Below are 27,721 nucleotides of genomic sequence, written 5' to 3' on the forward strand. Positions count from 1 at the left end.
AGACAGAGGCGAGAAAAGTGGTTGGTGAGTCGCAGCGATTTAGAACTGGGAGGGACCAGTTTGGTCTGTGCTTTTACGAACGAGGAAGTGGGGGTTGACATGTCCTAGTGTTTCATTCAAGACACAGCCACAACTGTTTATTGAAAGTAGGGCTAGGCCTCCTGGGGTTGCTACAGTCAAATTCAATGTAAAAAGCAACACTCCTTCGAAGACGAGAGAGGAGCATTTAGTTACAAAAATGATCAACAATTCTGGTGAAACTAAGTTCCTTGAGCGAATGAAAGCTGTCAGACTCCGAAAAATCCAGTTGCTCACGGAACCAGCTCTTTACTAACCGGGGCTTTCTGCAGAGTCTGTTAACCGAGACGGTCTCGAGTAACAACGCCCGCTGTTTCTCCCAAGACCGGAAAGCTCCGGGAAGCCTACGATGAATGGAAACCCGAGTGCCGGACGCCGCTCGCGAGGGGCGGGGCACTCGTGGACGGGGCGGGGCATCGTGAGTCACGTGCTTGGGTTCCAGGCGGGCGCGTGGAGAGAACTCTAGGTCTGATTGGTTGCTCGTAACCAGGTGACCGCAGAACGCGTTCCGGTTGGCAGGTGCAGGCCAGGCTAGCGGCCCTCAGTCGGGAGGCGGCGGCGGAAGGAGGAGGAGCTTTGACCCCGCTCTCAGCCGGCAGTGGCTGCGCCTCTCAGCGCTGGTCGGGTCCCCACCCCTTTTAAATAAGCCGGGTTGGTCGCCGCCCTCGCAGACTAGTCGGCTCTGAGAAAGCGGCTGCGGCGTGGCGGCGGGGGTGCGGCCGAGGCCGGAGCCCTGCCCGGGGCCGGGCGGCGGGGCGGGCAGGCGAGCGGCGGGCGAGGCCGCGTCTGCATGTGCGGAGCAGCCCGGGCATAGCCCGGGGCTGCTAGCGCCGGCCGCGCCATTGTTGGGGGAGGGGGCGGCCACTGAGCGCAGCGGAGTCGGGGGCGAGTGAAGGCGCGGGCGGCGGCGGAGAGGAGCGGAGGCGCCCCATGGGGAACACGCTGACCTGTTGCGTGTCCCCCAATGCCAGCCCCAAGCTAGGCCGTCGCACGGGGCCGGCGGAGCCGGACTACGAGTCTGAGCTCTATGAGGCGGCGGCTGGGGACGCAGTGGCGGTGGCCGTAGCGCCCGCGCCCGCTGCCGTGGAGCCCGCCGAGTTAGATTTTGGAGCCGGCGAGGGCCACCACCTGCAGCACATCAGTGACCGCGAGATGCCGGAAGGTAAGGGGGCGGTGGACCCCGTCCGCTCTAGGAAGCACCTCTGGCCTCCGCCGCCCTCAGGGTCCTCGGGAGGCAGCCGCCGCCTCGAGCTCCTTCCAGCCCAGAGCCGGCTTTTCCAAGGCTGGGCACCGGGATGCTAGCTGGCTCTGCCTGGCGTCCCCACCCCTTATTCTTTCCCTTCCCCGTCTGGCCAACTTGTTTCCCTCCCTATTTTGCCGCCCAGTTCTTGCCCCCTTTCACATTCCCCAAGCTGTCCTGGGACCCTCCAGTTTTCGGCCCTTTCTGGTTTTCTTTCTATTCAGTGTCTCTTGGGATTCTGCACGACTGTTTTGGTATATTTGCTTCCTTTGCTTAGTGAAAATTCAGTTGCCCCAACTTCGGAGTATCCATCCCATCCTCCCTATCCTTATCTATCCAGATGGTACCTAAGTGAAGAAGCCAGGTGAGAACCTGATTGTTTATTCCAAACACCGGTTAAGGTAGCTGATATTCGAGCAATTCAGACCCAAACGTTTGAGGATTACTTTAGACTCAAATAGAGGTTGCCATAGGAGTTTATTTGATATTAAGCAGACTGTTTTAAGTCTCCTGGATAGAACTGCTTTATTCTTTCCAACTGTAATTTGAACACAAAAGAAAAAAACCGGGGGAAGGGGGCCTTAAAATAACTCTGAAAAGTGTCGAAGGTTACTGCCAGGGCTTCGGTTTTTGCTTTTGTTTTTCACCCAAAGAACATTACCCACGGAGTTCGGATTACTTTAATTCCCACTTTGACAAATGTGTCTGAAGCCCTACTCAGTCACTTAGCGGACTTCATTTATCTCTGGAGGAGAGGAGAAGAGAGGAGAGGTGGTCCATGAGATTGCTGGTCAAATGTTTCAAAGTAGTCAAAACAAATTTAGGCTTTAATTAGTAATGTAATGGTTTTTAAAATTAAAATGCCAGACCCTGCCGGCGCTAGTTTGTTTCCATGGCTTCTCCTCCTTCCCTCCCCACCCCTCCCATCACTAGAATCCTGTTCAGCACTTAGAATGTTTAAGTGAAAGGAAAGCTTTTCATGCTCTAAACCGTGAGGGATGGGAGGTGAGAGAAGAGAAAGGAACCTTTGATTTTTACCGTAGAATTTTGGAAATGGACTCATCTAGGTAAATATAATTCTGAGTAACTGGATGGTTCTTGAATGAAGACTTAAATCTTTTGAAATGGAAAACGTTGTATTCTACAGATGTTTGCCCTGCTGACCCATTTGTTTCATTTAAATGGCAGAGATTATTTCATTACTATAGAGCAGATGTCTTATAGTTCTATGTAAATTTTAGTTGGACTCTTGGTTTCTTTTGCTTGTTTGTGTCTCTTCTTCCCCTCTCTGTTTTCACAGTGCTGGGAATTGAACTAAGGGTTTCAGGCATGTTAGGCAAAGACCATCACTGAGCTTACCTCCCCAGCCTGGCACTTATTTTCTTTTTTTTTAGAATAATTAAGGCTCATGATGGACATGCCTTTGTAACTTTTCAGAATATTCAAAAATTGTGAAAGAATATGCATTAATTGTACCTTTAAAAATAAAGCATGTAAGTACATGTGAAAGCTGTTCTGCTTGGGTGGTGAAAGGTAAGTTTGATTTTACAAACCAATTAGTAGATTGGGGTAGTTTGGATAGATTTCAAGTAAAACCTTTATTTAAATCTTTAGTATTCACAACATTTTCATGTGTGGTCTCATTTGACCCTTCCAAGTACAAAGGAAGCATATGTGTATTATACCTGCATTTATGATGAAGAAAGGAAGATAGGAACTGGCTATGTCTGATTAGAGGTAGCAGATATGCCAAATTCAGCTTCTAAGAAAAAACTTTTCAAAAATGCATTTATAAAGTAGACCCATCTCTTACAATTTACTCCCATCTTTTAAAAATATTTTTAGTTGTATAAACAATACATTTATGTATGTATGTATGTATGTATGTATTCAATGTGATGTTAAGGATTGAACCCAGTTTCAACATTTGGCTATTATTCTTAAGTTTCCTTAGAAACAAGTTAGAGCACCAAATATAAAGTATAAGTACATTGAAAGTTTGCTTTTAATATCTTTATTTCAGACAATTTTACATTGGTTTCCCTGGAAACTAAGAAATACCTTAGATATAAAACATTTTACCTCTTCTACAATGAAGAATTGTTTTGATTTTTTTTTTTAGATTAAACCGTACAGTATGATGATGTACTTTTTACTCTTCGAAACATTTCAGAACAGTATTTCTTAAGATTATTTCAGAGCTGTTCTTAAGAACCTAATATGGATTTCAAATAGACTCAAGTAGTTGGCCTTTATTTGACAGTGTATCTAATATAATTGATGGTAATATCAGTATCACAAAATGAAGTAGTAAGATCTTATTATCCAATTTTCTTACTCAACTTTTCATATAGCCTTTTATGCTCCAATCTTAGGAGCTTTGCTAATTTGCTGGCTAAGAGTGCTCTTTCAGGTGACCCCTTTGAAGGGGGTAGGATAGGGAATAAATTGGCAATATGATGTGAAAAAAGTCCTGGGCAGCCAGGAGTGGTGGCACGGACTATAATCCCAGTGAATAATTTAGCAAGGCTCTGAGCAACTCAGCAAGACCCTGTCTCTAAATAAAATACAAAAAGGGTTGGGGATGTGACTTGGTGTCCCTGGGTTCAATCCCCAGTACCAAAAACAAACCAAAACAAACAACAGCAACCCTGGGCAACAGATCTGTCTTCTTTCTAGTAGATGATTTACTACCCTTTCCCCACCGCCATATTTAAAAAATAAAAAATTGTAGATGGACACAATTCCTTTATTTTATTTGTGGTGCTGAGGATCAAGCCCATTGCCCCATGCATGTGAAGCAAACACTTTACTACTGAGCCACAACCCCAGTTCCCCATTTTAATTACATTATCAAGTGTATTTGATGTAAAATATTCAGTAAAAACAGAAAAATCTTTCATTCACACCAAGGCTAACTTTGGTGTTGATTATTCTGACCCTTTTATATGCATATAATTATAACATTCTGTTTATTTTATAAAAATGAAATCACTCTATGTGCTGCATTTTAACTTTTTCAAAACAATGAAATAAGACACAAAGTCCCTGGGACAGTGTTTGATATATGGAGTGCTCCAGGATGTCTTTCCATGCCAGTGCTTACTGCTTTTTTTTTTTTTTTTTTTTTTTGAATAACTGCTAGTGTATTGTTGAGTAGTTAGAGCATCATTTATTTCCCTAACCTTTATCATTGGGCATCTTTTATAGTAAAATCAAACAGGACCATTAAATGTTTGATTCTGGGGACACAGATAAAAACACATTTTGATGACCTTTCTACTATAGAATTCAGATGGCATATTTTCCCTTGTGACACAATTTAAGTCCTTAGGATGAGTCATTTTGCAGTTAAGGTATTTTTAGTATTAAGTGTTCTTATGTGAAATTAGTTATAATTGACGTTTTGCTGGACATTAGAACTCTTGTTTCTCGGTACTTAGTAGTTTATTTCATGTTTTTAATTCTGAATAGCTACCACTCTAAGAGATCTGCAAATAATGCTGATTTTAGGTGTCAAGAAACAGCATTAAAAGAAATCTTAGATGATAATGGGCAAACAGGAGCAACTTAACTGATTTTGAGTACACTAACATTTATTGAGTACCTTTGAATGATCAGGCAATTTTCCAGATCTAGGGCCAACAGTGGTATATAAGAGCGTTCTTCCTAACCCTGATCCTTACATGCTAGAATGGAGATGGTAGGAAGCACATAAAAAATAAAAAATATCAGGTAGTGAGGTGATGAGAAGAAAGCAACCGGCTAATGATTGGGTAGGAGAGCAGTTTTACATGCCTTTATGTGGGGTGGTGAAAGATATCTGTTCTCTTTTAGTGATGTGTAAGCTGTCCTAAAAATGAGAGGGAACTGTGTGTGGTGGGAGGAACCTTCCTTGCAGAGGGATAACTCCTTTTGGATTTCTTCTGGTGGAAAAGGACAGTACACAAGGCTGACTGTAGCAGAGTGAAAGGGATGCCAGGAGGAACATGATGTTCTAAGTAAGGCTTTGTATGCCCAGCAGATCTTGACAAAGAACCTGGACTTCAGTAGTATTGGGAAACCAATGGAGGATTAGAGATAAGGGAATATTTTAAAAACAAACAAACAAAGAAAACCAAATAGATTAGCTGTTCTGTGAGAATGCATTGTGATGCAGCAAGAGTGGAAGCAGGGAGACCTACCTGCAGGTGCCCGTAGTTCAGGGGAGAGCCAATAGTGATCTGGACAAAAAAGCAATATTAATAAGGGCCTAAAATGGCTAATTTAAAGAAATTGAGGCCGGCATGGTGGCGCATGCCTATAATCCCAGCATCTCTGGAGGTTAAGGCAGGAGGATTGTGAGTTCAGAGCCAGCCTTAGCAAAGGCAAGGTGCTAAGCAACTCAGTAAGACAGACCCTGTCTCTAAATAAAATGTAAAATGGGGCTGGAGATGTGGCTCAGTGGTTGAGTACCCCTGAATTGGTACCCTGGTACAAAAAAAAAAAAGAAATTGAGTGAATCTAAATGTTAACAAAGATGAATAGACAAGTCACAGAAAAAGGAATTCAAGTGATCCTTAAACATACCTTCACACATAAGAAAAATGCACATGAAAACTGTGCAATTTCTCTTTGAGGAGAAAAATCCTAAAACTTGACAATACAATCTTGGGGGTGAGGCCATGAAGGTGGTTAAATTCATGTATTGCTTATGGAAATACAAAATGTTTTGACTCCATCAATAAGCATTTGGCATAATCTCACAACACTGCAGATACATTTAATCCAGAAGTCCTGCTTAAAGGAATTTTTTCTAAAGGTACATCACCACAAATATGGAACAACACATGTACAAAGTTTGTTGTATCATTTTCAATAGCAAAATGTTGACAATAATTCAAATGTCTTGTAAGGGACTGGTAAAAGAAACTGGGACATCCGTATAGTGAATGTAAATACTATGTAAGTATCTTGTATCTCTTTAGAGCTGTAAAAAAGAATGCTTATGGAATGATCTCCAAAGTATACATTTTAAAAAAGTACAGTAATCTATATTAAAGCAAGGAAAATAATATGTATTTGCATATTTAAAACTCTAACAACACTGGGAGGAATTCTTGATGATCTTGTGTGTACCTTTTCCTTTAGTGGGTAGCAAAAGTGTGTTTGCTCAATGTATTATTTTGGGATGTTATTTTTGGTATGAGTTTTCCAGTGAAATGCTAAATGTTTATTTGTTTATTTTTGAGTTTGTGAAAGCTTTGTTTTGTGATTGTAATATACACTATAAAGACTCATCTTGCATTTCATTTGATCCTCAGTGTTTTAGGTTAGACAATATAGCAATTAAAACTGTTTTACATATGAGAAGATGGCCTCTGAAAAGTATAAATTAAATTTTCCAAGGTTTTGAAAAATAAAACATGGTAGTTCAAGAATGTAAATTCCAGATATGTGGCATATAGGAAAATAATTTATAGACTGACTCATAGGCTTCTTTGGATGCTACCTTCCCTGCCCCCAGAATATTAAAATAATTAAGTCTTACTGTTTAAACAGTAGCATTGGATAATATACAATGAAATGGAAGGTAGTATCTTGTAACCTAGGAATGTTCTTAGAACTCTTAAGAAATTGAGTAAAGTGCTCTTAAGAAAAATATAATGGAGGAAAGGTATATTACCGTGTCTGAAATGTCACATTTCAGTCATTTTCACTAAAACATAGATGGAAAATTAAAACAGGGCAAGACTGAGAACTGATGGATATGCAGGTCCAGAAATGAATTGGAAGCCAGAATTAGTACCATCAGAGGCTAGAAAAGAGAAACCAGATAGGAGCCAGCACTAACAGCATGCAGGAGCTCTGCTGTTGCCCTCTGCTGAGGCAGGCCAGCTCAAGGCTGCCAGGTGAAGAATTATGATGGTAGAAAATGTGGACTCAGAGATAAAATCATTAAGTTTGCATGGTGATTGTGGCACTTGAAACATTTGTGTATTCGTATAATGTACAGTAAGGGAAAATCGAACAGGTCAGTAAATGGATTGAGCCTTTCAATAAATAGATGCCCAGAAGTTGGCCCCGAAACTGCTGACATCTGTTTAATTAGGATATATTGAAATCAATGTTAAAATCAGTATATTTCTGAAATATACTGTGATGCAGCAAGGTCCAATAGTTTCTTGGTCACTACCCCCTCCCTTGAATATTTTGACAAGGAAATAATTTTTTTTTTTTTTTTTTTTTGACACTGGGGATTGAACTCAGGGGCACTTGACCACTAAGCCACATCCCAAGCCCTATTTTTGTGGTTTATTTAGAGACAGGGTCTCACTGAGTTGCTTAGTGCCTCACAGTTAACTGAGGCTGGCTTTGAACCTTGCTATTCTCCTGTTTCAGCCTCCCAAGCCGCTGGGATTACAGGCATGTGCCACCACACCTGGCTAAGAAATAATTTCATGACAGTTTATGGTTTACTTAACTTCAACTTTTCAGCCTTTAGTAATGTATTTCAGTTAGTCGCATATGCTTTCACATTTTTAAATATCTGTGCAGTCAGAGTGGGTCATAACAACTGATAGACTAGAGAAAAGCAGGTTTTTTTTAATATTTATTTTTTTAGTTTTCGGTGGACACAACATCTTTATTTTTATTTTTATGTGGTGCTGAGGATCGAATCCAGCGCCCTGTGCATGCCAGGTGAGTGTGCCACCTCTTGAGCCACATCCCCAGCCCGAAAAAGCAGTTTTTGATATCAAAGATGTTTGCATTAAGACTGGAGTTTAATTTTTTTAAGTTGTGCTTTTCCAATGTCAGCCTATCATACTGTCCAATTAAATTACAATTTAAATTGATAACAGAAAGTCTGTCTTATAATCACAGCACCCCTAATCATTGAGATAAAAGAATGTTTTTCTTAATTTAAACATTTTTATTGGTTTCTTAAATGATTTTAAAGGGATTCACATCATAAGATGCATGGTAATTAATGTATTTTTACTTCCCGACATCTCTAAATTTATGTATGCTGTGTGCATGTTTGTGGGACCTGATGCCTTGTTTCATAGTGGAAAGTTTTACCTTTGTGATAGTGGAAATAGTGTAGTGTGATTTATCAGAGTCTCCTTAGGCTCTTGGCAGTAGATTTAATGGAGATTGCAGAAATAATAGTATGTATATGAGTTATCTAATGGCTTAAATTTCCATTCTATACATGTAATACCAATATCTGGTACTTAGCATTATCAGAAATGCAAGTTATATAGAAAACTATGATGGGCTAAAGACAAAAATCAGTATTTTCTGAAAATCTTGTGTAAATTGACAACCCTAAGGCCCTAGTGGATACAATGCCTACAGTATATATAAATATATGAAACTCACCAAAATGGAAATACCACTGGAGAATAGTCAATTAGAGTTGTGGTAATGTACCTCATTAACATAACAGGACTTTTTTCTTTTTTAGGTATCCAAAACTGGGGTAATAATTAAAATTGTTTATTGTTATAATTGTTAGCTTGTGCTCTTCTTTTAGAAAGCAGTTTTAGCACTGTACATATTGAACCATGAAAATGATCCAAGCTTTTCTAGTCATCCCACTTTTATAAGTCTTTCCAAGGAAATAAAAAGAATAATTTAAAAACTATGCTCTTGAAGGTTTTCTCCATAATATTAGAATAGAATGTTGTAAGTGCCTAAATTCCCCCAGAATAGATTAAGTATAGAAATGACATTTGGCTGCATCATTATGTATGTATGCATTAAATAGTAAATATACTGTAAGGGGGGTAGAAGTCATTTTCATGTAATAAGACATAAATGGTATGCTGATAAGAGGATTTTCTGTCTTTTTGTTGTTCATTTGTTTTTAGTGCCCAGGGCCTCAGACATGCTAGACAAATACTTTACCACTTAGCTATATCCCAGCCCGGGAGCTGTCCCTACCATTCTGGGGATTGAACCCCAAGGTCCTCTATCACTGAGCCACAACCCCAAGAGCAGTTTTTTAAACATAATAAGAAAATAATAATTATTATTATTTTAAAAAATAATAAGAAAAGCAACTAAAAGTAATGGTTATAAGAGTATTAATAATTTTTAAATTTGGCTTTTGCAAATTTCTGTTTAATAAGATTCATTAAATGAGCAAGTGATAATTTAATCCATCGCCACCTTTGGTATGTTCATTAGTACTGATGATTAAGCAGGTCTTTTACATTTGCAAGTTAAAATCTATATCTAAATAGACTTGTATAACAAGGATTTCAGAGATTAGGTACAACCTGACTCGGGAATTACATGATCTCAGAACCTATCTCAGTTCTTCCCCCGCTGTTCATCTCGCCTGAAAAGGCTTTATTTCTCAGGATTGCAAAGTTAGCCAGCAACAGCTGCTGACTAGGCTAGTTAATGGTCCTAGAGAACAGCTTTGCTGTTTTCCTCTAGAACTTGGTAAGTCTCAAGTGAGCTCTAATTAATTGTCTAGCCCAGGGTCTTGCACCCACCTTAAAACCAAGGGTGGGAGGTAGAGAATTGTCAGCTTGTCACTTGGGCTAATTTTGCTTTTTGTCTGCGGGTTGTAATTTCTTTTATACCTCTCTCTGAATGTTGTTTAATATTCATAGTAGCATATTTTGATTTTAGGATTTGTGTGTGTGTGTGTGTGTGTGTGTGTGTGTGTGTGTGTTTAAGCCTGCTCCTCTGTAATTGTGATACTTAATTTCCCTAGACTTCCATTGAACATTTTGAATTAAGTTTTATCATTACATTGTTGTTAATATATAATATGGCTATTTCTGCAAACTTTTAAGATACTTTAATAATTCTGCAAATTATGTTTTAAATTCAAATTGTAATATATTTGCTTTATTTGGGGGAGGAAGTAGTCCCAAATCCCTTCAGAAGCTTTAGGGAGATAGCTATGAAAATCTTTTTGTCATTCTGTGTTCACATGATTTTATTTTTCCACATAGCTAACATTGTCTCATCATCCTTTCATCATGTGAAAAAAACTGTTTTGTGGGTCTTTTACATAAGAATAGTTTTCTTCAAAAGCAGTTTAATAAACTTATGTGAATAAATTTCCATGAAGGACAGAGTGGTTGGCTTAAATATGTAAGTTTCTGATGATCTGCCAGTACCATTAAAATGGATGAATTGGATTTCCATTAAATCAGGAAGTCCCAAATTATGTTCATGCAAGATTCTAACAATATTACTTGGAGGGGGAGAAAGTATTTTAAGTAGACAAATTTGTGAAATATACTGAGTAATATATCAGTATACATTTTGATTTTGTAAGAGCCTTGGATGGTAGTGTTTTGTGATTTGGACATTGAATCCTTCTCATTCTTTTTTTTCTTTTAAAGTAGGACAATTACTAAAATATGGTTTGGGAAATAATTGCCTTACTGTTACTCTGTTTAGATCTTGGTCCATCTTAAATGGCTTGAGAGTGGACATTGCTGAGGAGTGTTGTAGGTTCCCACATTCTGACAACTTTTGCTGTCCCATGATGGCAAAGTATAAACAAAATTTATGAATCTGTTTTATAGTCTTGACCAAATAGATTGTCACGTCTTGTTCCCAATGTGGACTGTAGGGATTAAGAATGAAGAGAGAAGGGTGTTGTCTTGGAAATTAAGGACAGAAGTTTCTGTTTTTGTTTTTTAATCAGTTTTTTCATGGAAGTGTTTTTGTAGGTTAGGACATTGAATTTTTATGCAGTCCTCTTATATCTGCCATGATGAATAGCCCACAAATAAGCCAAAGCTAACTAGATTAATTTACTTGTTGAAAGAAGTTAGAATTAGCCTTGTGATTGTCTGAAAAACATTTGTCAAAACAATCTTGTTTTGGCATATTTGATATATTGAGCCAGTGTTTGACAGTAATTGGCCAGGGCATCACTTGTTGAGACTGTTCCTGAAATGTGCTGGTAATATCAGCACAGAGAAGAGTGCTTGCATTTCTGGAGGACAAGAAGAGGTGGTCTTGTAAACGGTTTATCTAAAAGTTGCATTCAATTATTTTTTTAAAAAGAGGTCTAAGACCCAGCCTAGCCTGGTTTTGCTCCACATGTGCGGAGAGAATCTAGGATTTTACAGTTACCCTGTAGTGTTTTTATATTGTTGCTTGTTTCCTACATGTTCATAACTAAAAATCTTTCTGACTATTGAAAGTGATTAAACCTGATATGTATCTACTTAAAAACCATCTACTCTTTTATTGAACTAAATTATCACATCTTTTTCTCTTTCTCTATAGATTTAGCTTTGGAATCAAACCCTTCTGACCATCCAAGGGCAAGCACAATTTTCCTGAGCAAATCTCAGACAGATGGTAAGACAATATTTTTCCCTATGGTAAGACAATATTTTTCCCTACCAAAGAAAGGACTATTTTATATGGCATATCATAGAAAATATTTAGAAGAACTCCTACATTGCTTTAAAATTTTAAATGTTACATATATTCTACATGACTTTTTAATATGTGATGATATATACTCTCCTTTAATTAATACAGGTAGACTTTGTGTTTATACACTTTGTTACCTCTTAATAAAGACAGTTGCCACACACTTTAGAAGTGGTCATTGATTTATACCTAGTATTCCATATTTTTTTTAACCTTCCCCCTTGATCCTCAGAGCATGTTTTAAAGATAAATAATATGATTTAGGTTTTAATTAGATTTTCATATGAACAAATTTTTAAAAATCAGTTGTTTACATATGGGGATTGAATCTGATTTTGAGCTCATTTTACAGTCCTCTAAATAAATGAGCCTGTCTCACATCTTGATTTATCCTACTCAGAACTTTTAAGCCATTCAAAGCTTTTTCATCCTAATGTATTAAAAACTGGAACAAACATGAATTATGGTGTTTCCCAAGAGGTTAGCCAGTGTGTGAAACTAGTGTAAATTTCATGTGTCCTGATTGTTTTAGGATGAACCATTAAAACTGTAGGATTTTTCTTCATCTGTGCTGTTTTTCTTAATGTTTGGTCAAATCCTTTTTTTTTGCTAAAAAGCAAAAATGAGGGGCTGGAGTTGTGGCTCAGTGGTAGAGCACTTGCCTAGCACGTGTAAAGCACTAGGTTTTATCATAGCATCACATAAAAATAAATAAAGGCATTGTGTCCATGTACAAGTAAAAAAGCAAAAAATTTAAAGGCAAAACTGATTTAGTTTATTACAACAAGAAGAATATAAAAAGTGGGGGCTTCTGTATTACATTTGGGGTAATGTAGCACAGTAAAAATTAGTGGTTGCTATGTGTGTACTTTTCCTATCTTCAGCTGGCCATTTCTGATTAGCATTGCTATGTCTCAGTTTCTTTAAGAACTGTATTCTAGAGTGTGAGGAAGTAAAAAACTATCCCTGCTGCTCTTTTTAGTGGGAAGGAATGTGTGACTACAGTGCCTTCTAGCGTTAAAGGAGGAGGCAGTGTGGGAAACAAAGTGTGGCCCAAGTCCCTCTTAGGAGCATATACTTTTCTGGCCTTAATTAGAGCATAATGAAATCAGTGTGCTATAGATAATCATGTTCAATTAGGTTAGCACACTCATTTAAAAATTTAAATTTAAGATAGGCTACTTTCCAATTGTATAAAGGCCCATTAATTTTTTTATTTTGGTAGATTATCAATAGGTGGTTCAGGATGTTTCTAGGATTCAGATGCATCTAGAAATGGCTGCCTAGCCAAAAACAGTTTCCTAGAGCTATCACCTCTTAGATCCTTGTAATTAAAGTAAGCGGTAAGGAAATGTAGAACTAGAAAATACTACTATTTAATGATTCAGGTATGCAGTATGTGTACTATCTTATTAGCTATATTTCCTATCTAGCTCAATTCGTTTTGCCCCTTTTGTATATGGAGAGTCTCTCATTTATATGTAATAGATTATCTGCTAGTAAAAAAGTAGAACTAAGTTTTTAGATTTTATTATGAAATTTATCTTGCCAGAAAATTCAGATTATTAATTTTGTTGGAAATTATTTTAAAAAAGAATTAACTTTGTCATTTTGTATATTGGTAATTCATCAGATAATTAGCTACTTTTTATTTTTCTATGACATTTATACCAGAATTGATCAGTTAATTTTTTTTTTATTCTTAGTGCGTGAAAAGAGGAAGAGCAACCATTTAAACCATGTAAGTAAACAGTTAAACTTATAGTGAATTAAAAGTATGTCTACTGTGATTTTTTTAAAAATATATATAATGGTGATTCATTAATGTTAGCAGGGTCCACTTTTTGTGGATTTTCTAAATCTCTCCAATTTCTTAAGTATTAAATTTACTCAGGGAAATCTTTGACTTAGTAATGTCAGTTTTTAAAGGTTTCTGACAGTTAAATTTCAGTAACGTGGTTGTGATATAAAGATATGCCTGAAATATTTTGCCTTAATTTTTTGGTCTTTTTTTTTTAATTAAAGTAACAAACTATTAGTCAGTTTTTAGCATTAGCTGTTGATTTCCTGTAATTTATAGCAGGTGAAAGTTTAGCTTCCTCATTCCACTGTGACCTTATTCCCCTGCTGTATTTCCTTGACATGTATCACATTTTATTATTAAATCACTGATCGATATTTACATTGACTTGCAAATATTTTTCACTGCTGTCATATTGTACTTTGTGCCACCTCCTGTTCACCCTTAATTTTCCTCTTAAAAAGATATTTCTGAAGTCTGAGCACTTCTGTATTCCTCCTGCGATAATCCGCCATTTCCTAATGAACATTAACTCACACAGCCACATGTAGTAAGTGGCCCCCCCCCTCACTGGCCTCTTTGCTTTCATATTCTTCAATTTTTTTTGTGGAATTTCCTATTTTCACTTGTCTGTTCCCCCCCAAATGTTTTAACATTTGTCACATGCCTATAAAAAAATTTTTCCTTTACTAAATCACATCTATTTAGTCTTTTTTCCTGGAGGCAACCCTTCTCAGTCTTCTATCATTCTACTCTAAAACAGACTGGTTTTTTGTTAAGCAGTTCTCTGCCTATTTTTCCTGGGGTATCTTTCTGAAGTTATCTGGGATCTCAAATAACTGCTCTCTTGTATTGGATCCTGTAATTTTTGTGTTTCCCTCTGTCGTATTATACCTCTTGTACATTTTCCTGGGAAAGGGCACATAAATGTGCTCCTCCTATTTGGTAAAAGTATAAGTAGGATTCTAGGTTGAAACGAATTATTCCAGTGGTAAAGATACTTCTTTTTTTTAAATTTTTTTTTTTAGCTGCACATGGACACAATATCTTTATTTATTCATTTATTTTTTTACGTGATGCTGAGGATTGCACCTAGTGCCTCACATGTATGAGGCAAGTGCTCTACCTCTGAGCCATGGCCCCAGTCCTGATATTTCTTTATTGTCTCCTCATTTATAAATTTTTGCCATTGTATTCTACATTATATATAACCAACTTTAGTAATTTTCCCCTATACCTTCTCTGAAAGCTTTAGTATCTTCTCTATCTGGGGGATTCTGAAGTTGCATGATATGGCTTGTTAATGAACCTTTTTAATTTTTGGTACCAGGGATTGAACTCAGGGGCATTCAACCACTCAGCCACATCCCCAGCCCTATTTTGCATTTTATTTAGAGACAGGATCTCACTAAGTTGTTTAATGAGTCACTTTTGCTGAGGCTGGCTTTGAACTCACAATCCTCTTGCCTCACCCTCCTGGGCCACTGGGATTACAGGCTTGTGCCACCACACCTGGCTGTTAGGGACCTTTTTATTTTAATTGGGGTCATTAGTTTGCAGATTAGCTCTTTGTAGAAAATTTTCTTGTAATTTCATTGATATTTTCCTTTTTTTTGCCCCCTTGTATTCTTGTCATTCAGATGTTGGGCCTCTTTCTATTCCCTCCCCAATTTCTGGTTTGTCTTTTTGTCCTAATTAGAGATTCTTCAGCCCTTCTCTTGAATTTTTTGTCTTGAGTTTTCACTTACTCTTAAATTTCAAGCACTCCCATGAATTCCTTTTTTTAATCCTTTGTTCGAGGCTTGCCTCAAATGTGTGGTAGACCCTGACTTTGTCTGGTTTGAAGCACTATGTATGAGAAGGACTTGTTAACTGATGGATTTCACTCCAAGGATTTGGAGGCCATGCCCAGCTTTTCATTTGTTGGGACCTCAGTATTTTTATTATGTGGGGCACCCTGTCTCTGGATAGTTCAGTTTCTTCAGAGAAGGATCTTCCACTTTTCTACCTAGGGAGTACAAGCATGGCTGCTTATTTTTCAGAAGTTGGGAAAGGGAAGTGTGGAGTATGTAGTTTTTTCCTCTTATTTTCCAGGTTTTACCCACAGTGTCTCTAAGAATGGTAACTCTAACCCCAGAAACTGTCAGGTTTAATATATCTGGAGAATTAATATCTAGATCCCTATAAAATGGAGGACAGATGGACTTTGGGTTCTAACTACAAATTTCCAATTGACCTCCTTTATCTTTGTTTTATGTTTCATTCCAAGGTGCTTTGTGCCTCTGAAATCTGAGTCTCTGTGGGTTCTGCAAGATAAACTGGCTTGCTTATTCCTGCCACTGATTCTTCATGGCCACCAGAGTTGTATTTCTACTCTTCTGTCATGTTTCTATTCTTTTATCTACTTTAATATTTCAAACAATAAAAATCATCTCTCTGTCCTGTCTCCTAGTCTTAGCTATAAACCTGTATTTTATACCTTTAATGAGATTTCAGGAGGAAAGGGGTATATATGTGTGGTCAATCTTCAGTGTTTAATAAATGAATTTAGAACCTGTATTTAAAGTATATATCTAAGCACAAAATCAATATGCTTAAAGATATTGGTCCAAACTTTTAAAAGTTTTACCTGTAATTAGCATATATAAGGCCATGTTTTAGAATTCTTTCAAATACACATCCTGCTGTATTGTCTTGTTACTGTGCAACAAAAGTTGGAATAGTTTTCATGAATGCATAAAGTGTTAGAAAATTTGAGCTTGATTAAATGTTATTGATTCTTAAAAACACATCCCAGGGGCTGGGGATGTGGCTCAAGTGGTAGTGCGCTCGCCTAGCATGCATGAGGCACTGGTTCGATTCTCAGCACCACATAGAAATGAAATAAAGATATTGTGTTCACCTAAAACTAAAAAATAAATATTAAAAAAAGAAACATATCCCAAATATGTATTATGGCGGGGGGTGGATTTCAGGCTTTTGTTTTTGTTTTTTAATAGATAAGCGGCTATAGGCACAATGGGAAAAGTCAATGGGTGGGGACAGGATTTCAACAAATTCTTGACCTTTGATGGTAAGGTTCTGGTTATGATTTACCAGATTAGTAGGTATTATTTTCTAGTCTTTGCCATTTGACCTTAAGTCTACTTAAGTACTCCCTTTCCTGTAAGAATTACAAAATTCTGTACTTTATCGTTTGTGCTGATTGGAAGAAGAAAGATGCTATTGTTTGTGTTTCTTTTAGTAACCATCTGTCAGAAATGTTTTCTATTTTTTTTTTTAGTATTTGTATTTTATATCCTTATGTTTGTCAGTGTAGTTTTTTTGTGGTTGTGAGCCAGCAGTGGTAACGTTTTAACAATAAAGGGCAAGTTGTCCTAATTTTTCATGCAAGCTGAGGGGAAAGTTACTTGTTGATAGCTATATTCTAAGCTTTGCTTAGAGGCTTTGTTCTGCCACCCTCTAGTCATCAAGACTGAAATGTTGGAATAGCTGGAAGTGATGGTATGTCGTTTGCTATATATTGGCAACAGAGAGTTTTTGCATTCAGCTTTTCTAGTCACCTTGAAATTTGGGAATGGCCTGATTACAGTGGGAGAGAAGGTAATAGAAATGACTCTTCCTACAAAATGAATGATTCCTCTGTCTTTATCAGTTTAGAGTAAGCCTGGACTAAAGGGAAGTGATGAATGTTTTTTGGTTGGATCTAGCCAGTAAGTTGCTGATTCATTAATGGAGCTTTCATAGTTTGTAAGACCACATCTAATTAAAAAATTTTGAATGACTTGGCATTAATGTTTTCAAAGACAAGCCAATATACATACATTCATGATACAAAAAAAATTGTAAATAGAGAAAATGGAAGAAAATATAACCTGAAGTTCTACCAACTAGTCTACATTTTGATTCATTTTCGCCCCTCTTTTTATTCCAGTGTAGTGATTTTTTTTCAACAGTATACATATTAACTGAATAGCTTAAGAAACATATCCAAACTTAGATATAGTTAAAACATTTTTAGTTAAAAGGAGAATTTATTCCTCCAAAATAGTTATACTTTTCAAAAATATAACTTCTGACACTTTTTGTTAATAAGGAAAAAAAAAGTGACTTTGCCATAAAAACATCTAAAACAAGCAAAATGCAATTTTATGTTCTTATGGATATTTCTGACTGTGGACTACTGGTGACTTTTAAGGGCTCTGTACTTTCAGCTAGGTCTTCTCCCTGTCCCATCTTTCATTTATTTGTAGGGGTTGCTGATGGGAGAAAGTAAAAGCATGATGAAAACCATTATATTCATAGGAGGAAAGAAGGCTTATCTGAATTAGCTTTTTTTTTATTTAAAAAAAAAACATTAAAATTGTTGATAATCTGTGGTTTTAAAGAATGCTGCTGTTAATCTTCAACTATTCAACTATTGGCTTTTTAAGGATGAGAATTGTTTTAATGTAGTTTAGGCTGTTTTAGTATTTGACTATTGCTCTATATCCTTGTACTCTTTACCCTTTGCAATTAAATGGATACTTCTAAAGTGTTTTAATGATAGTTTATTTAGAGGCCTCAAAAAGTTCATTGTCACCTCTTTAGTATCACTTCAGGTAAATTTTCACTAATTTGTATCTGTAGCAAGATTTGTCTTCCAAATTGTAATTGATTATTAATTAATAATTTGTCAGACAGTTGTTGAACTCCCTAACTTGTCCCCAATTTTATGCTCAGCATCTGGAGATAGGAGCAGTAAGAGTCCTCCTTTCTTTGGAGCAGCTTAGTTGCTTATGTGGGAGATAACCTTCCTGCAAGTATTGAATTGGAGGATGAATTTTGTGATGTGGCTGTTGGCAAAGGTATCCCAGAAGGTAGAAGGAGTCAAACTTCTGGGGCAAGGAAGAAAAAGACTTTGGGCCGAGAGTAACACTAATGAGGCAGGGAGGTGTTGTGATGTGGATCAAATAAGAGAATAAACTAAATAAAATCTTGAATGAATGGCTGAGGTTTTCATATAAGTAATGTAATGGCAATCTACTTAAAAGTGAAGTGAAAGCTAAATTCCCAAAGTTGTTTTTATCATCTGATTTTGGATGTGAAAGAATCTTAAGGCAATAATTTTACCCTCTACATATGAGAATAGACTCAGACCTATGGTCCCAAGCCTTGTTAGTGATTAAATAGCCCTGGCACATAGCCTCTGATTCCAAAACATTTGTGTAATTACACTTAGACACTTAGTACTAGCAAATCAGTAAATTTGGTATTAGGCTTTCATTTAGTGCAGCACAATGCTTTTGTGCTGGTATTATTTAAGGCATTACATTTTATTGTAGTTATTGAATAGTAGAAACAGAACCTTCTCAACTGCTTTTTATTGCTTAAGAGGAAAACACTGAAATCTTATTTTAAACTTTTTCCAGTATTTATTAAGGGGATTAATTCATAATAGATGCTTGCCAGGTTTGATTATAGGTACCATACCAAGGGCAGCATTTTATAATCCATTCCTCAAACATCATCTGTGAAGTTAAGAGCCTCCAGTGGGTTTCCTGTAGAGCCACACATGATATCACACTCAGGCAATTCACAGAGTATAAGAAATATCTTAATGCTTTATCGTTTGACATTTTAACCAAGGAAAATAAACACATTTTATAGATTTAACTTACTGTGACATTTTCTTCTATTTCCCTCCCCTTCAGGTATCTCCAGGGCAGCTTACTAAAAAGTATAGCTCATGCTCAACAATATTTCTAGATGACAGCACAGTCAGCCAGCCTAATCTTAGAACCACAATAAAATGGTGAGTACAACTAGGTTGCCAAGGGCTGAGTGACAGACCCCTTTCTGCTAAAAGCATCCCAGCCATACTTGGTAATTTCAGCTATTGACTGTCCTTTTTAGTGCTCAGTTTACAGAATTGGGGTCAAGTATACATTGATTTTTAAGGACCTAAATGTGAATTTTCAATTTCCATTTTAATCTCAGACTTTGGTGAAAGGGAAAGCCAGTTAGCAAATAAGGAAAAGTGTACCTCTTTATTTGATGCATTTATGTTGTTAAGACACTATTGAACATAAGAAGAGGTGCTTTTTATCAGATGTTTCTGGAAAAAAATAGTTATGAGTTTCATATCTAAAATACTTGTTAACTACTTTGGAAACTACTGTAGGAGGAAGGACTATCTAGTCCACTCCTGGCACCAAAGCATATTGGCATTTGAAATAAAAGATGCACTTTCAAAACACTCCAAGATGAACCTTTTAAACTTATTAAAATGACATCAACAAAAACTGGGTAGAGAGCTTCCCCCACAATGTTGGGGTTGTCCAGGGAACATTATTAATGACTTCTTGGGATGTGAGTATTGATTTTTTAGAACATAGTTTGGAAAGTGCTTTTTTAGAATGTTAATATTCTTATCCCTAATTTTACTTTTTAGTCTAAAAAGCCTAATTAGCCTTATTTTATTTCTAATATACCAGCTTTTTAATTTCTTAGCTAATTAAATTATCAGTAACTTCTACTTCAGTTGAAAACTGCAAGTTCACACTTACAGTAGTGTAACTTTTCTCTCACACATATAACAGTAGTTGAGATTGTGTTTCAGCAAAAACTAAGCCCTTTCTGAGATTTGGCATCTATTAAGTAATCACTGAATGTTTGTTTTCAGCCCTAAATAGCCATGATTAAAAAACCACTCTACTTTGGCTAGAACCCTCAGCTTCTTTTGAATTCAAAAGATTCTGATGTTTCAGTGTATAATTCAGAATATAATTTTAAAGAGTAACCTTGCTAACACATGTAGGTTTCATACTTTTTGATCTCTTAACTGAGTTTGTTGTTTAGAAGTCTTGTGTTTGGAAGTACAGTAAGTTTTAGTTTCTTTCATTAAATTCTAAAAATAATCATTCAGTACATTCACTATTGGTGAAAGAAAGATTTATTGAGAGAATTAATAGGGCAAATTGACTTTTAGGAAAATTCTGAAAAATGTTTTTCATGGATTTAGTGCATTGTTCTTAAGGGAATGTTCTTAGGGGAATTCTAAGCCTTCTTAGAATCACCTATGCGACTTTTTTTCAGAATACATTTCTACAAACATGCATTTTCCCACCTTCCTTTTCCCCTTCATCCATAGACACTCACAAGCCTTTTAGGAAACTGGTGGTGGATATAAAGTGCACAAAACATTCAGGTGATTCTGATCTCAACCCTGTGTCAATCTCAAATTTTGGTGCACATTGCACTTACCTAGGGAACTTTAAAATTATTCTTAATGCCCAATTAATTGGAATGTCTCAAGAGGTCAGGTCTGTTTAAACCTCCTCAGGCAATTCCAATGTGCAGCGAAGTTTGGGAGCCAGTGCTTATTAAAGAGTATAGAAAACTGTTTCTGATTGTTCGGTGGGACCTTGGGCAAATCATATTTAAGCCTTCATCCCCTTTATTTGTACAATGTGTTGTTGGATGAAAATGCCATATAAGGTTTAGTGGTCCTTTTTCAGCATATAACATCAAATTCTGTGATTTTAAAATCAATTTTGGAAATAAAACTGTTTGAAGCACTATAGAAGTATCCATCTTTGATGCCAGTAATATTGTTTTTTTTTAATTTAAAATTTAAAATAGTGTATACACCTGCTTTTAAAATTCAGATTTGCCTTCCCTCATTTTGAGCTTCATTTTTGACAGAGCAAGTGGAATCAAAATTTACCTAAGAGAACCCTTTTTTCCCTAATACAAAGAATCTTTGGATAACTTAAGAATACAGTAACATAATGTGTAAAGAGTTGTCTGTTTATTAATATTTCACTTACTCCAGTTTGGAAATATCTGCCATTAATATTATACTGTTTAGTATCATGCTACGTTGTCAGCACTGCTTATTCAGGATGGGCTAGACCTATTTTCATCTTTTGTGGGCACTTACTAATTTTCTACTAGTAATGCAAAAGTAATTTTGTCTGGTGTATAGCACTTTCACTTTTTTACTTTTAGGGTAATAAAAAATGGTGGGTAGATGGGTAAGGTAACTAAATCAATTGAAATGCTGGGCCTAACTTCAGGGGGAAAAAAAAGCTATGGCTTAAACTTAAGTGTGTGGACAAATACAACTCGCATGGAATGAAAGGTTCTGTGGGTAGACGGGCAAATGACAGGGAAGATATTTAATAATTTGTATGTAATAATCAACAGAATTAAATAAAGGGTAAAATGCCCAATGGTACTGTTCTGAACTGGAGGATTTCAGGGCTGATTGGAAGGTCCCCTATACCTTTTTTAAAAAAAATGTCAGCTATAACAGATAAGTTGTTAAAATATTTTTTTTTCCTTCTACAGTGTGACCTTAGCAATATATTACCACATAAAGAACAGGTGAGCTCTTTAAAAACCTGTTTTATTATTCTAGTTAATTACTTTGCATGATATATAGTTAATAGGTCATAACTATAAAACATTATAAGCTGTAGAGTGCTTTTATTACAATTTTGAGATGTATCATTTGGAGTTTTGTTCTTTTTGTTCTCAGAACTCTCTTAAAATTCCAGAGTATCTATTTCTGTGAATTATGTTGACATTTACTGTTTTAGAAATTTGAGAATAAAATATATTTATATATACAATAATACAGGGTTTCTTAACCTTGATACTGTTGATATTTTGAGCTAGGTAATTCCCTATTGTGGAGGCTGTGCTGTGCATTGTAGGGTATTTAACAGCATCATTGTCTTCTGCCCACTAGATACCAGTAGCATCCCCCACACACATTGTGACAACTAAAAATTGTCCCTGAGGGACAAAATCATCTCTGATTAAGAACCACCTTATTGGGACTGGGGCTGGGGCTCAGCCGTAGAGCAGCTTGCCTAGCATGTATGAAGCGCTGCGTTCAGTCCTCAGCACCACATAAAAATAAATTAAAAAATAAAGGTATTGTGTCCAACTGCAACTAATATATATATATATATATTTTTTTTTTTTAAAGAACCACCTTATTAACTTTTATCATGAAAAATAATTATTCTCTATAATTTTAAGTTTTTCTTCACTTTTTCAGTTGAGTGAAAAGTGTGATATAATTTACACTTTGGCAAATCTCTTTAATATTTAGCCTAATAGAAGACAACTAGATTCTCACCTTTCTCTGACTTTGTTTGCAATTTGTTTTGAAGAAACAATGAGATAACTTAGTCTCATGCAGATATTAATTTTGGAAAAAGTTGTATTTTTAAAACTTTCAGATAATTGTGGATACCCTTTAACATTACACTAAAACATTATAAAAAGTTAGTTTCTTAAATTAGTTACAGTGAAATTTTTATTTGTATCAATGAACATGTTATATTAGTAGTCATTGATGTATCTTGCAGAAGAAATAAATCTTTGACCAGTGCATGATTTTATAATATCGTGATGATCATTTGGAAAGTGTTCACATTTCTTCATAGTATTGAAGAACTCACTTTCATTAGTATTGCCTCCAATCTTATCAAAAAGTCTCAAGGGATTGAGAAACTGTCAAGTCTATCTATAGCAGAAGGTACAGGTTTTCAAAAATCTTGGTCTCACCTTGACTGCCCAAATTTTATCCTTGCAGTGAATACTTGTTATTTTCCTTGAAGTGACAGGCCCACTCTTCTTTTTTTTTTTGGTGGGGGGGAACGGCTGGTAATCAGTGATTGAACCTCAGGGGCACTCAACCACTGAGCCACATCCCCAGCCCTATTTTGTATTTTATTTAGAGACAGGGTCTCACTGAGTTGCTTAGTACCCTGCTTTTGCTGAAGCTGGCTTTGAACTTCAATCCTCCTGCCTCAGCCTCCTGAGCTGCTGGGTTTACAGGTATGCGCCACCATGCCTGCCTCACTCTTCATTTTTGAGAATATTTTATCTTTTCAAATAAAAATAGTATTCTATGATAAGCAGTTTGTTCAGCTCACAGCTAAATCACAAGTGCTTTTTCTTAACACAATTATTACTTCAGTGTGCAGAAGCTTTAGGTGAACTTTCAACTTATTCAGAATATTAAAGAGAAGGTCAAGATTTAGTGACATTATTTTTTATTGTTTCATCTAGAACATGCTTTGTAAAGCAGGATTATTATTTTTTAACTGCAAGTGGTAGTGGAGAATAGAATGACTCTTAGTATCATTCATACTGAGAAATCAGTAGTTTTACTCACTTTGGTTTTTATAGTCATTGCAAGTGTTCAGCAGTGAAAATGCAAGTAATGTCTTAATGTTCTTATAAGAACAGTTTTGACCTCATGGGCCTCCTGAAAGTACCAAGGGAATCTCCAGAGTTTCACAGACCACAGAGAACCACTAGTTTGAGCAGTGTATTGTTTTAAAATGAAAAGACTGATGTCTTAAAATAAAAAGACAGCCAATAACTTTTAAACTCAAACTAGAAGAAACTAGAAATATATGGTAATAATATAATAGAAAACTAAAGAGGAAAAAAAATCTAGAAAATCTGAATCCATTTATGTTCATTAAAGTTCTCAAGACTTGATTTCCCACCACTACTGCTTTGTAAGAGAAGTGAAAATATATTTGATTAATTGGCATTGCCTGTTTGGGAGCGTCATTGCTTATGGGCTCTAACTAGTTATTGTAGAAAAGGCTTTACAGTACTTCATTTGCTGAGTAAAAAGAGGTCCTAACACTAGAATCCAGGAAAAGAATTTGTCAACTATTTGCTTTGTTGAAGGATAAGCTGCTCCTTCCAACCCCTTCTTTATTCTTAGCAGATATTTTAGTAAGATATTAACAATTCCTGAATAAATTTTTAAATGTACATTCTTATTTTATAGAGATGCAAATAGATCCCTGGATATATTTGATGAGAGATCACATCCACTCACAGTAAGTATCACTTTTTTTTTTTAACTATTTCCTCTCAAAGGGTTGTTTATTTTGTGCTGCTTTGCTTTGAGATTAATTACTAGAAGAAAATCACTCCCTTTAGCTTGAAGTCAAAATCATCTTCCTTCCCACCTCATGCTGTATCTAATTGTCTTAGAAAAAGTGTTTTGTCAGGTCTATAATAAAGTAAGAACTGACTTGTAGCTTTGTTTAATAAGCTAAGGTGAGTAAATGTACCACCCAATAAGAGAAAATGTAGCTTTGCTAAAAGATACTTTTCAGTAGCATCAAACAATATAAATATTTGTAAATAAACCCAACAAATGTGTAAAAATCTCTGAAGAGAATTAGAAAACTTAAATTAGAAAAAGTAACAAGTGGTTGAGTTTAGTAATCATGATGGTTTAAAATGATGCCACTGCATTTCTCTTTAACAAAAGAATTATTATTAAAGGTAATAGAAGAGATCCCCCTTGACACCTCAGTGCCTATAGCACATGCAGTATGCACTCATATCTACAGGGCATGCTGATGGGGGAGCAATAATAAAACCATGTGGTGCACAAAGACTGATTCAGTGCAGGTCTGAGCTATATCCTAGGGTATTTTCTGCAGATAATTCCAGTGTGTGTCATGATTGAGAATTATTGCCCTCAGTTCTCTGTTCCTTGGGCAATGGGTGTTAATCCATCCTGTTGAATTATTGTGTCTGCTCACAAAACTTAAATTAGAAAACTCAGCCACTTTTGAGTCTTCAACAGTCACTGTGACTGGTGACTATTGTTTTGGACAGTGAGACTTTGGAACCTGTGGTTACAGCAAACTAAAGTCTTTCCAAAGTTTATTACAGAGAAATATAACATAATCAATGAAACTTTTCAGACTAGAAATAGATTTTGATAGAATTCTATGGAGGGAAAGTAAAAAGGAACATCAATTTTCTGAGCTTGAATTTGTACCCCCTTTTTTAAAAATTTAATAAATGGTGATGGGTATTGAATAATTTGTCCAGTCATGTGTTGTTTAACAATGGGATATATTCTGAGAGAGCTTAATTTCATCATTGTATGAACATTAGAATGGATTCACACAGACTTAACTTGGCTGCAGTGTCACTAGGTTATACCTTATGGGACTTGTTAATCCCAATATGCAGTTTGTCATTGACAAAGGTGTTATACACCGTATGACTGTAAGATCTCACTGTTTATGTTTAAAAGACTAAAAGAAATGCTACTCAAAATTATTTAAGGTACACATTGGCACAATGTGAAGGCTGCTATCTTAAAAGTACTTTTCTTCAAGAGTGGTTTTCTTCAGCAGATAACTTACATTGCATCTTTTCTTCTTTCAGCGAGAAAAGGTTCCAGAGGAGTACTTCAAGCATGACCCTGAACACAAATTTATTTACAGATTTGTTCGTACTCTTTTTAGTGCTGCACAGCTAACAGCTGAATGTGCAATAGTAACGTTGGTAAGATATTTCTTATTTATTAAGCATGTTTAGAAATTGGTCTTGTAAATAGGGTAATGTCTTGTTTTACAAATAAAAGTAGGTCCCTGAAATTTATCATCAGAACTTTATTAAGAGGAACTTATCAAAGGAAAGTAAATAACACATAGTTGTCTTTAGTAATCATGATGGTTTATGCATTTCTTATAACAAAAGAATTATTATTAAAGGTAATAGAAGAGATCCCCTCGACACCTCAGTGCCTACAGCACATGCAGTATGCACAATACCTACAGGGCATGCTATGGGGGAGCAATAACAAAACCATGTGGTGCACAGAGACTGATTGAGTGCAAGTCTGAGCCATATCCTAGGCTGTGTTCCGCAGACAATTCCATTGTGTGTCATGATTGAGAATTATTGCCCTCAGTTCTCTGATCCTTGGGTAATGGGTGTTAATCCATCCTGTTGAATTATGTGTCTGCTCACAAAGTTGTCCAGAATGGTAGTACCAGTGGTTCTTAGGCTTTGTTAGCCTGCTAAGCTATAGCTTTGTTCTTACCTTTGCTTCATCCATATAGAATGTCAAAGGTAGGACTTCATCAGTTTGAGTAACTGCTATTCAGGTGGTTGACTCCCTACAAACGCATAGTGGAAAGTCAATTATGTGACCTGACACTTCTATCATTTAGCATCCAATTAGAATTTAGAGAAGAGGGTTGTGCTGTGTGCTTCAATAGAAACTGCTCAGAGGTCTCTTCTATATGTAGAAGTAGATAATGTAGGAAGGAGAGAGATGGGCTTTTGCTGTGTGCTTCAATAGAAACTGCTCAGAGGTCTCTTCTATATGTAGAAGTAGGTAATTCAGGAAGGAGAGAGATAGGTTTGAAGAATGGTAGCTCATTTTAGATAAGTTTGATGTCCCTATGAGATAGCAGTGTGGCAATATCATTAGTAGGATATCCAGGATTGGAACATGAATCCAAATTAGAGGTAAGGAATTAAAAGTGGCTGTTCAAATGCAGAGAATGTATACAATGAAAAGTGGACAGAAAGTCCCCACAGATCTACCATCAACATTTAAGGCACTAGTCTCCAGTAGAGTGGCTATAGCAATATGAGGAAAACCAGGGGAGAGTGACAAAGAGAAGCTAGATAGGTGAGGATGTGGTTAAAATTAAGTTACACATGTACTCTCTGGTATCTACTTTGTACTGTTATTCTAGTGCTGGGGCAAAGGGGAACAGATTGGACAAAGTTCTTGTCCTTATGAGCTTATATTCTGGTGAGGAAGACTTCAAGTAATGTTTAGGAATATTTCCCGTAGTGGCAAATGCCAAGAAGAAGAATAATTAGAGAGGTTTCTGTTTCAGGTGGAATGATTAGAAAGGGCCTCATTGGAGAGGTGATATTTGATCAGCAACCTGACTTGAAGCAAGGAAGCCAAAAAGGTCGGGGATTGCAGCAGGGCAAGTGCCAAGGCTGTGAGGCAGTAACATGTTTTATGTGCTCAAGGAATAGTAGGGCAGCGGGTGGTGAGAGTGAGTAATGAGGGGAAGAACTAGGGAGAGGAGAGCATGAACTTACACTGGCAGTTTCCCAGGGCCTTCTTTATAGCTTGCTGGCTTCCAAAAGAAGTTAAAATTCAGGCTAACGGGTAACTTTGGTAGACTGTGATAGGAGAGTGAAGTGTACCTAATGCAAGAGCTTTTCTTGACTGCTTTGGGTAGAGTAGAGGTAGTTGAAGGTCAGAGAGGAACGGTAGGAGGCAGCAGAGTCATGCAGGTGAGCGATGACAAATGGCAGGTCAGGATAGAAAGCTTCTAGACCACCAGTGGAGGTAGAGACTACAGGAGTTGCTAACAGTGGAGTAAGATAACTCA

The 27,721-nt window shown here is 36.6% G+C and overlaps 1 protein-coding gene across 2 annotated transcripts in view; it reads left to right on the top strand.

Moving 5' to 3' along the window:
• Positions 1-643: 643 nt before the first annotated feature.
• CCNYL1 (cyclin Y like 1) overlaps positions 644-27,721 on the top strand; it is a 35,302-nt gene continuing 8,224 nt past the window's right edge. Inside the window, exons 1-7 of one of the 2 annotated variants that reach the window (XM_081260541.1) lie at positions 644-1,240; positions 11,570-11,644; positions 13,429-13,463; positions 19,217-19,317; positions 21,858-21,893; positions 24,334-24,385; positions 25,740-25,859. In XM_081260541.1, the coding sequence (XP_081116667.1) occupies positions 1,009-1,240; positions 11,570-11,644; positions 13,429-13,463; positions 19,217-19,317; positions 21,858-21,893; positions 24,334-24,385; positions 25,740-25,859 (651 nt within the window). In that variant the 5' untranslated portion in view covers positions 644-1,008. The remainder of the gene's footprint in view (positions 1,241-11,569; positions 11,645-13,428; positions 13,464-19,216; positions 19,318-21,857; positions 21,894-24,333; positions 24,386-25,739; positions 25,860-27,721) is intronic. The other variant, XM_081260542.1, reaches the window with a different exon arrangement.

Source organism: Spermophilus citellus (assembly GCF_964194105.1).
Source record: "Spermophilus citellus genome assembly, chromosome: 11".
NCBI classification, from domain to species: domain Eukaryota; kingdom Metazoa; phylum Chordata; class Mammalia; order Rodentia; family Sciuridae; genus Spermophilus; species Spermophilus citellus.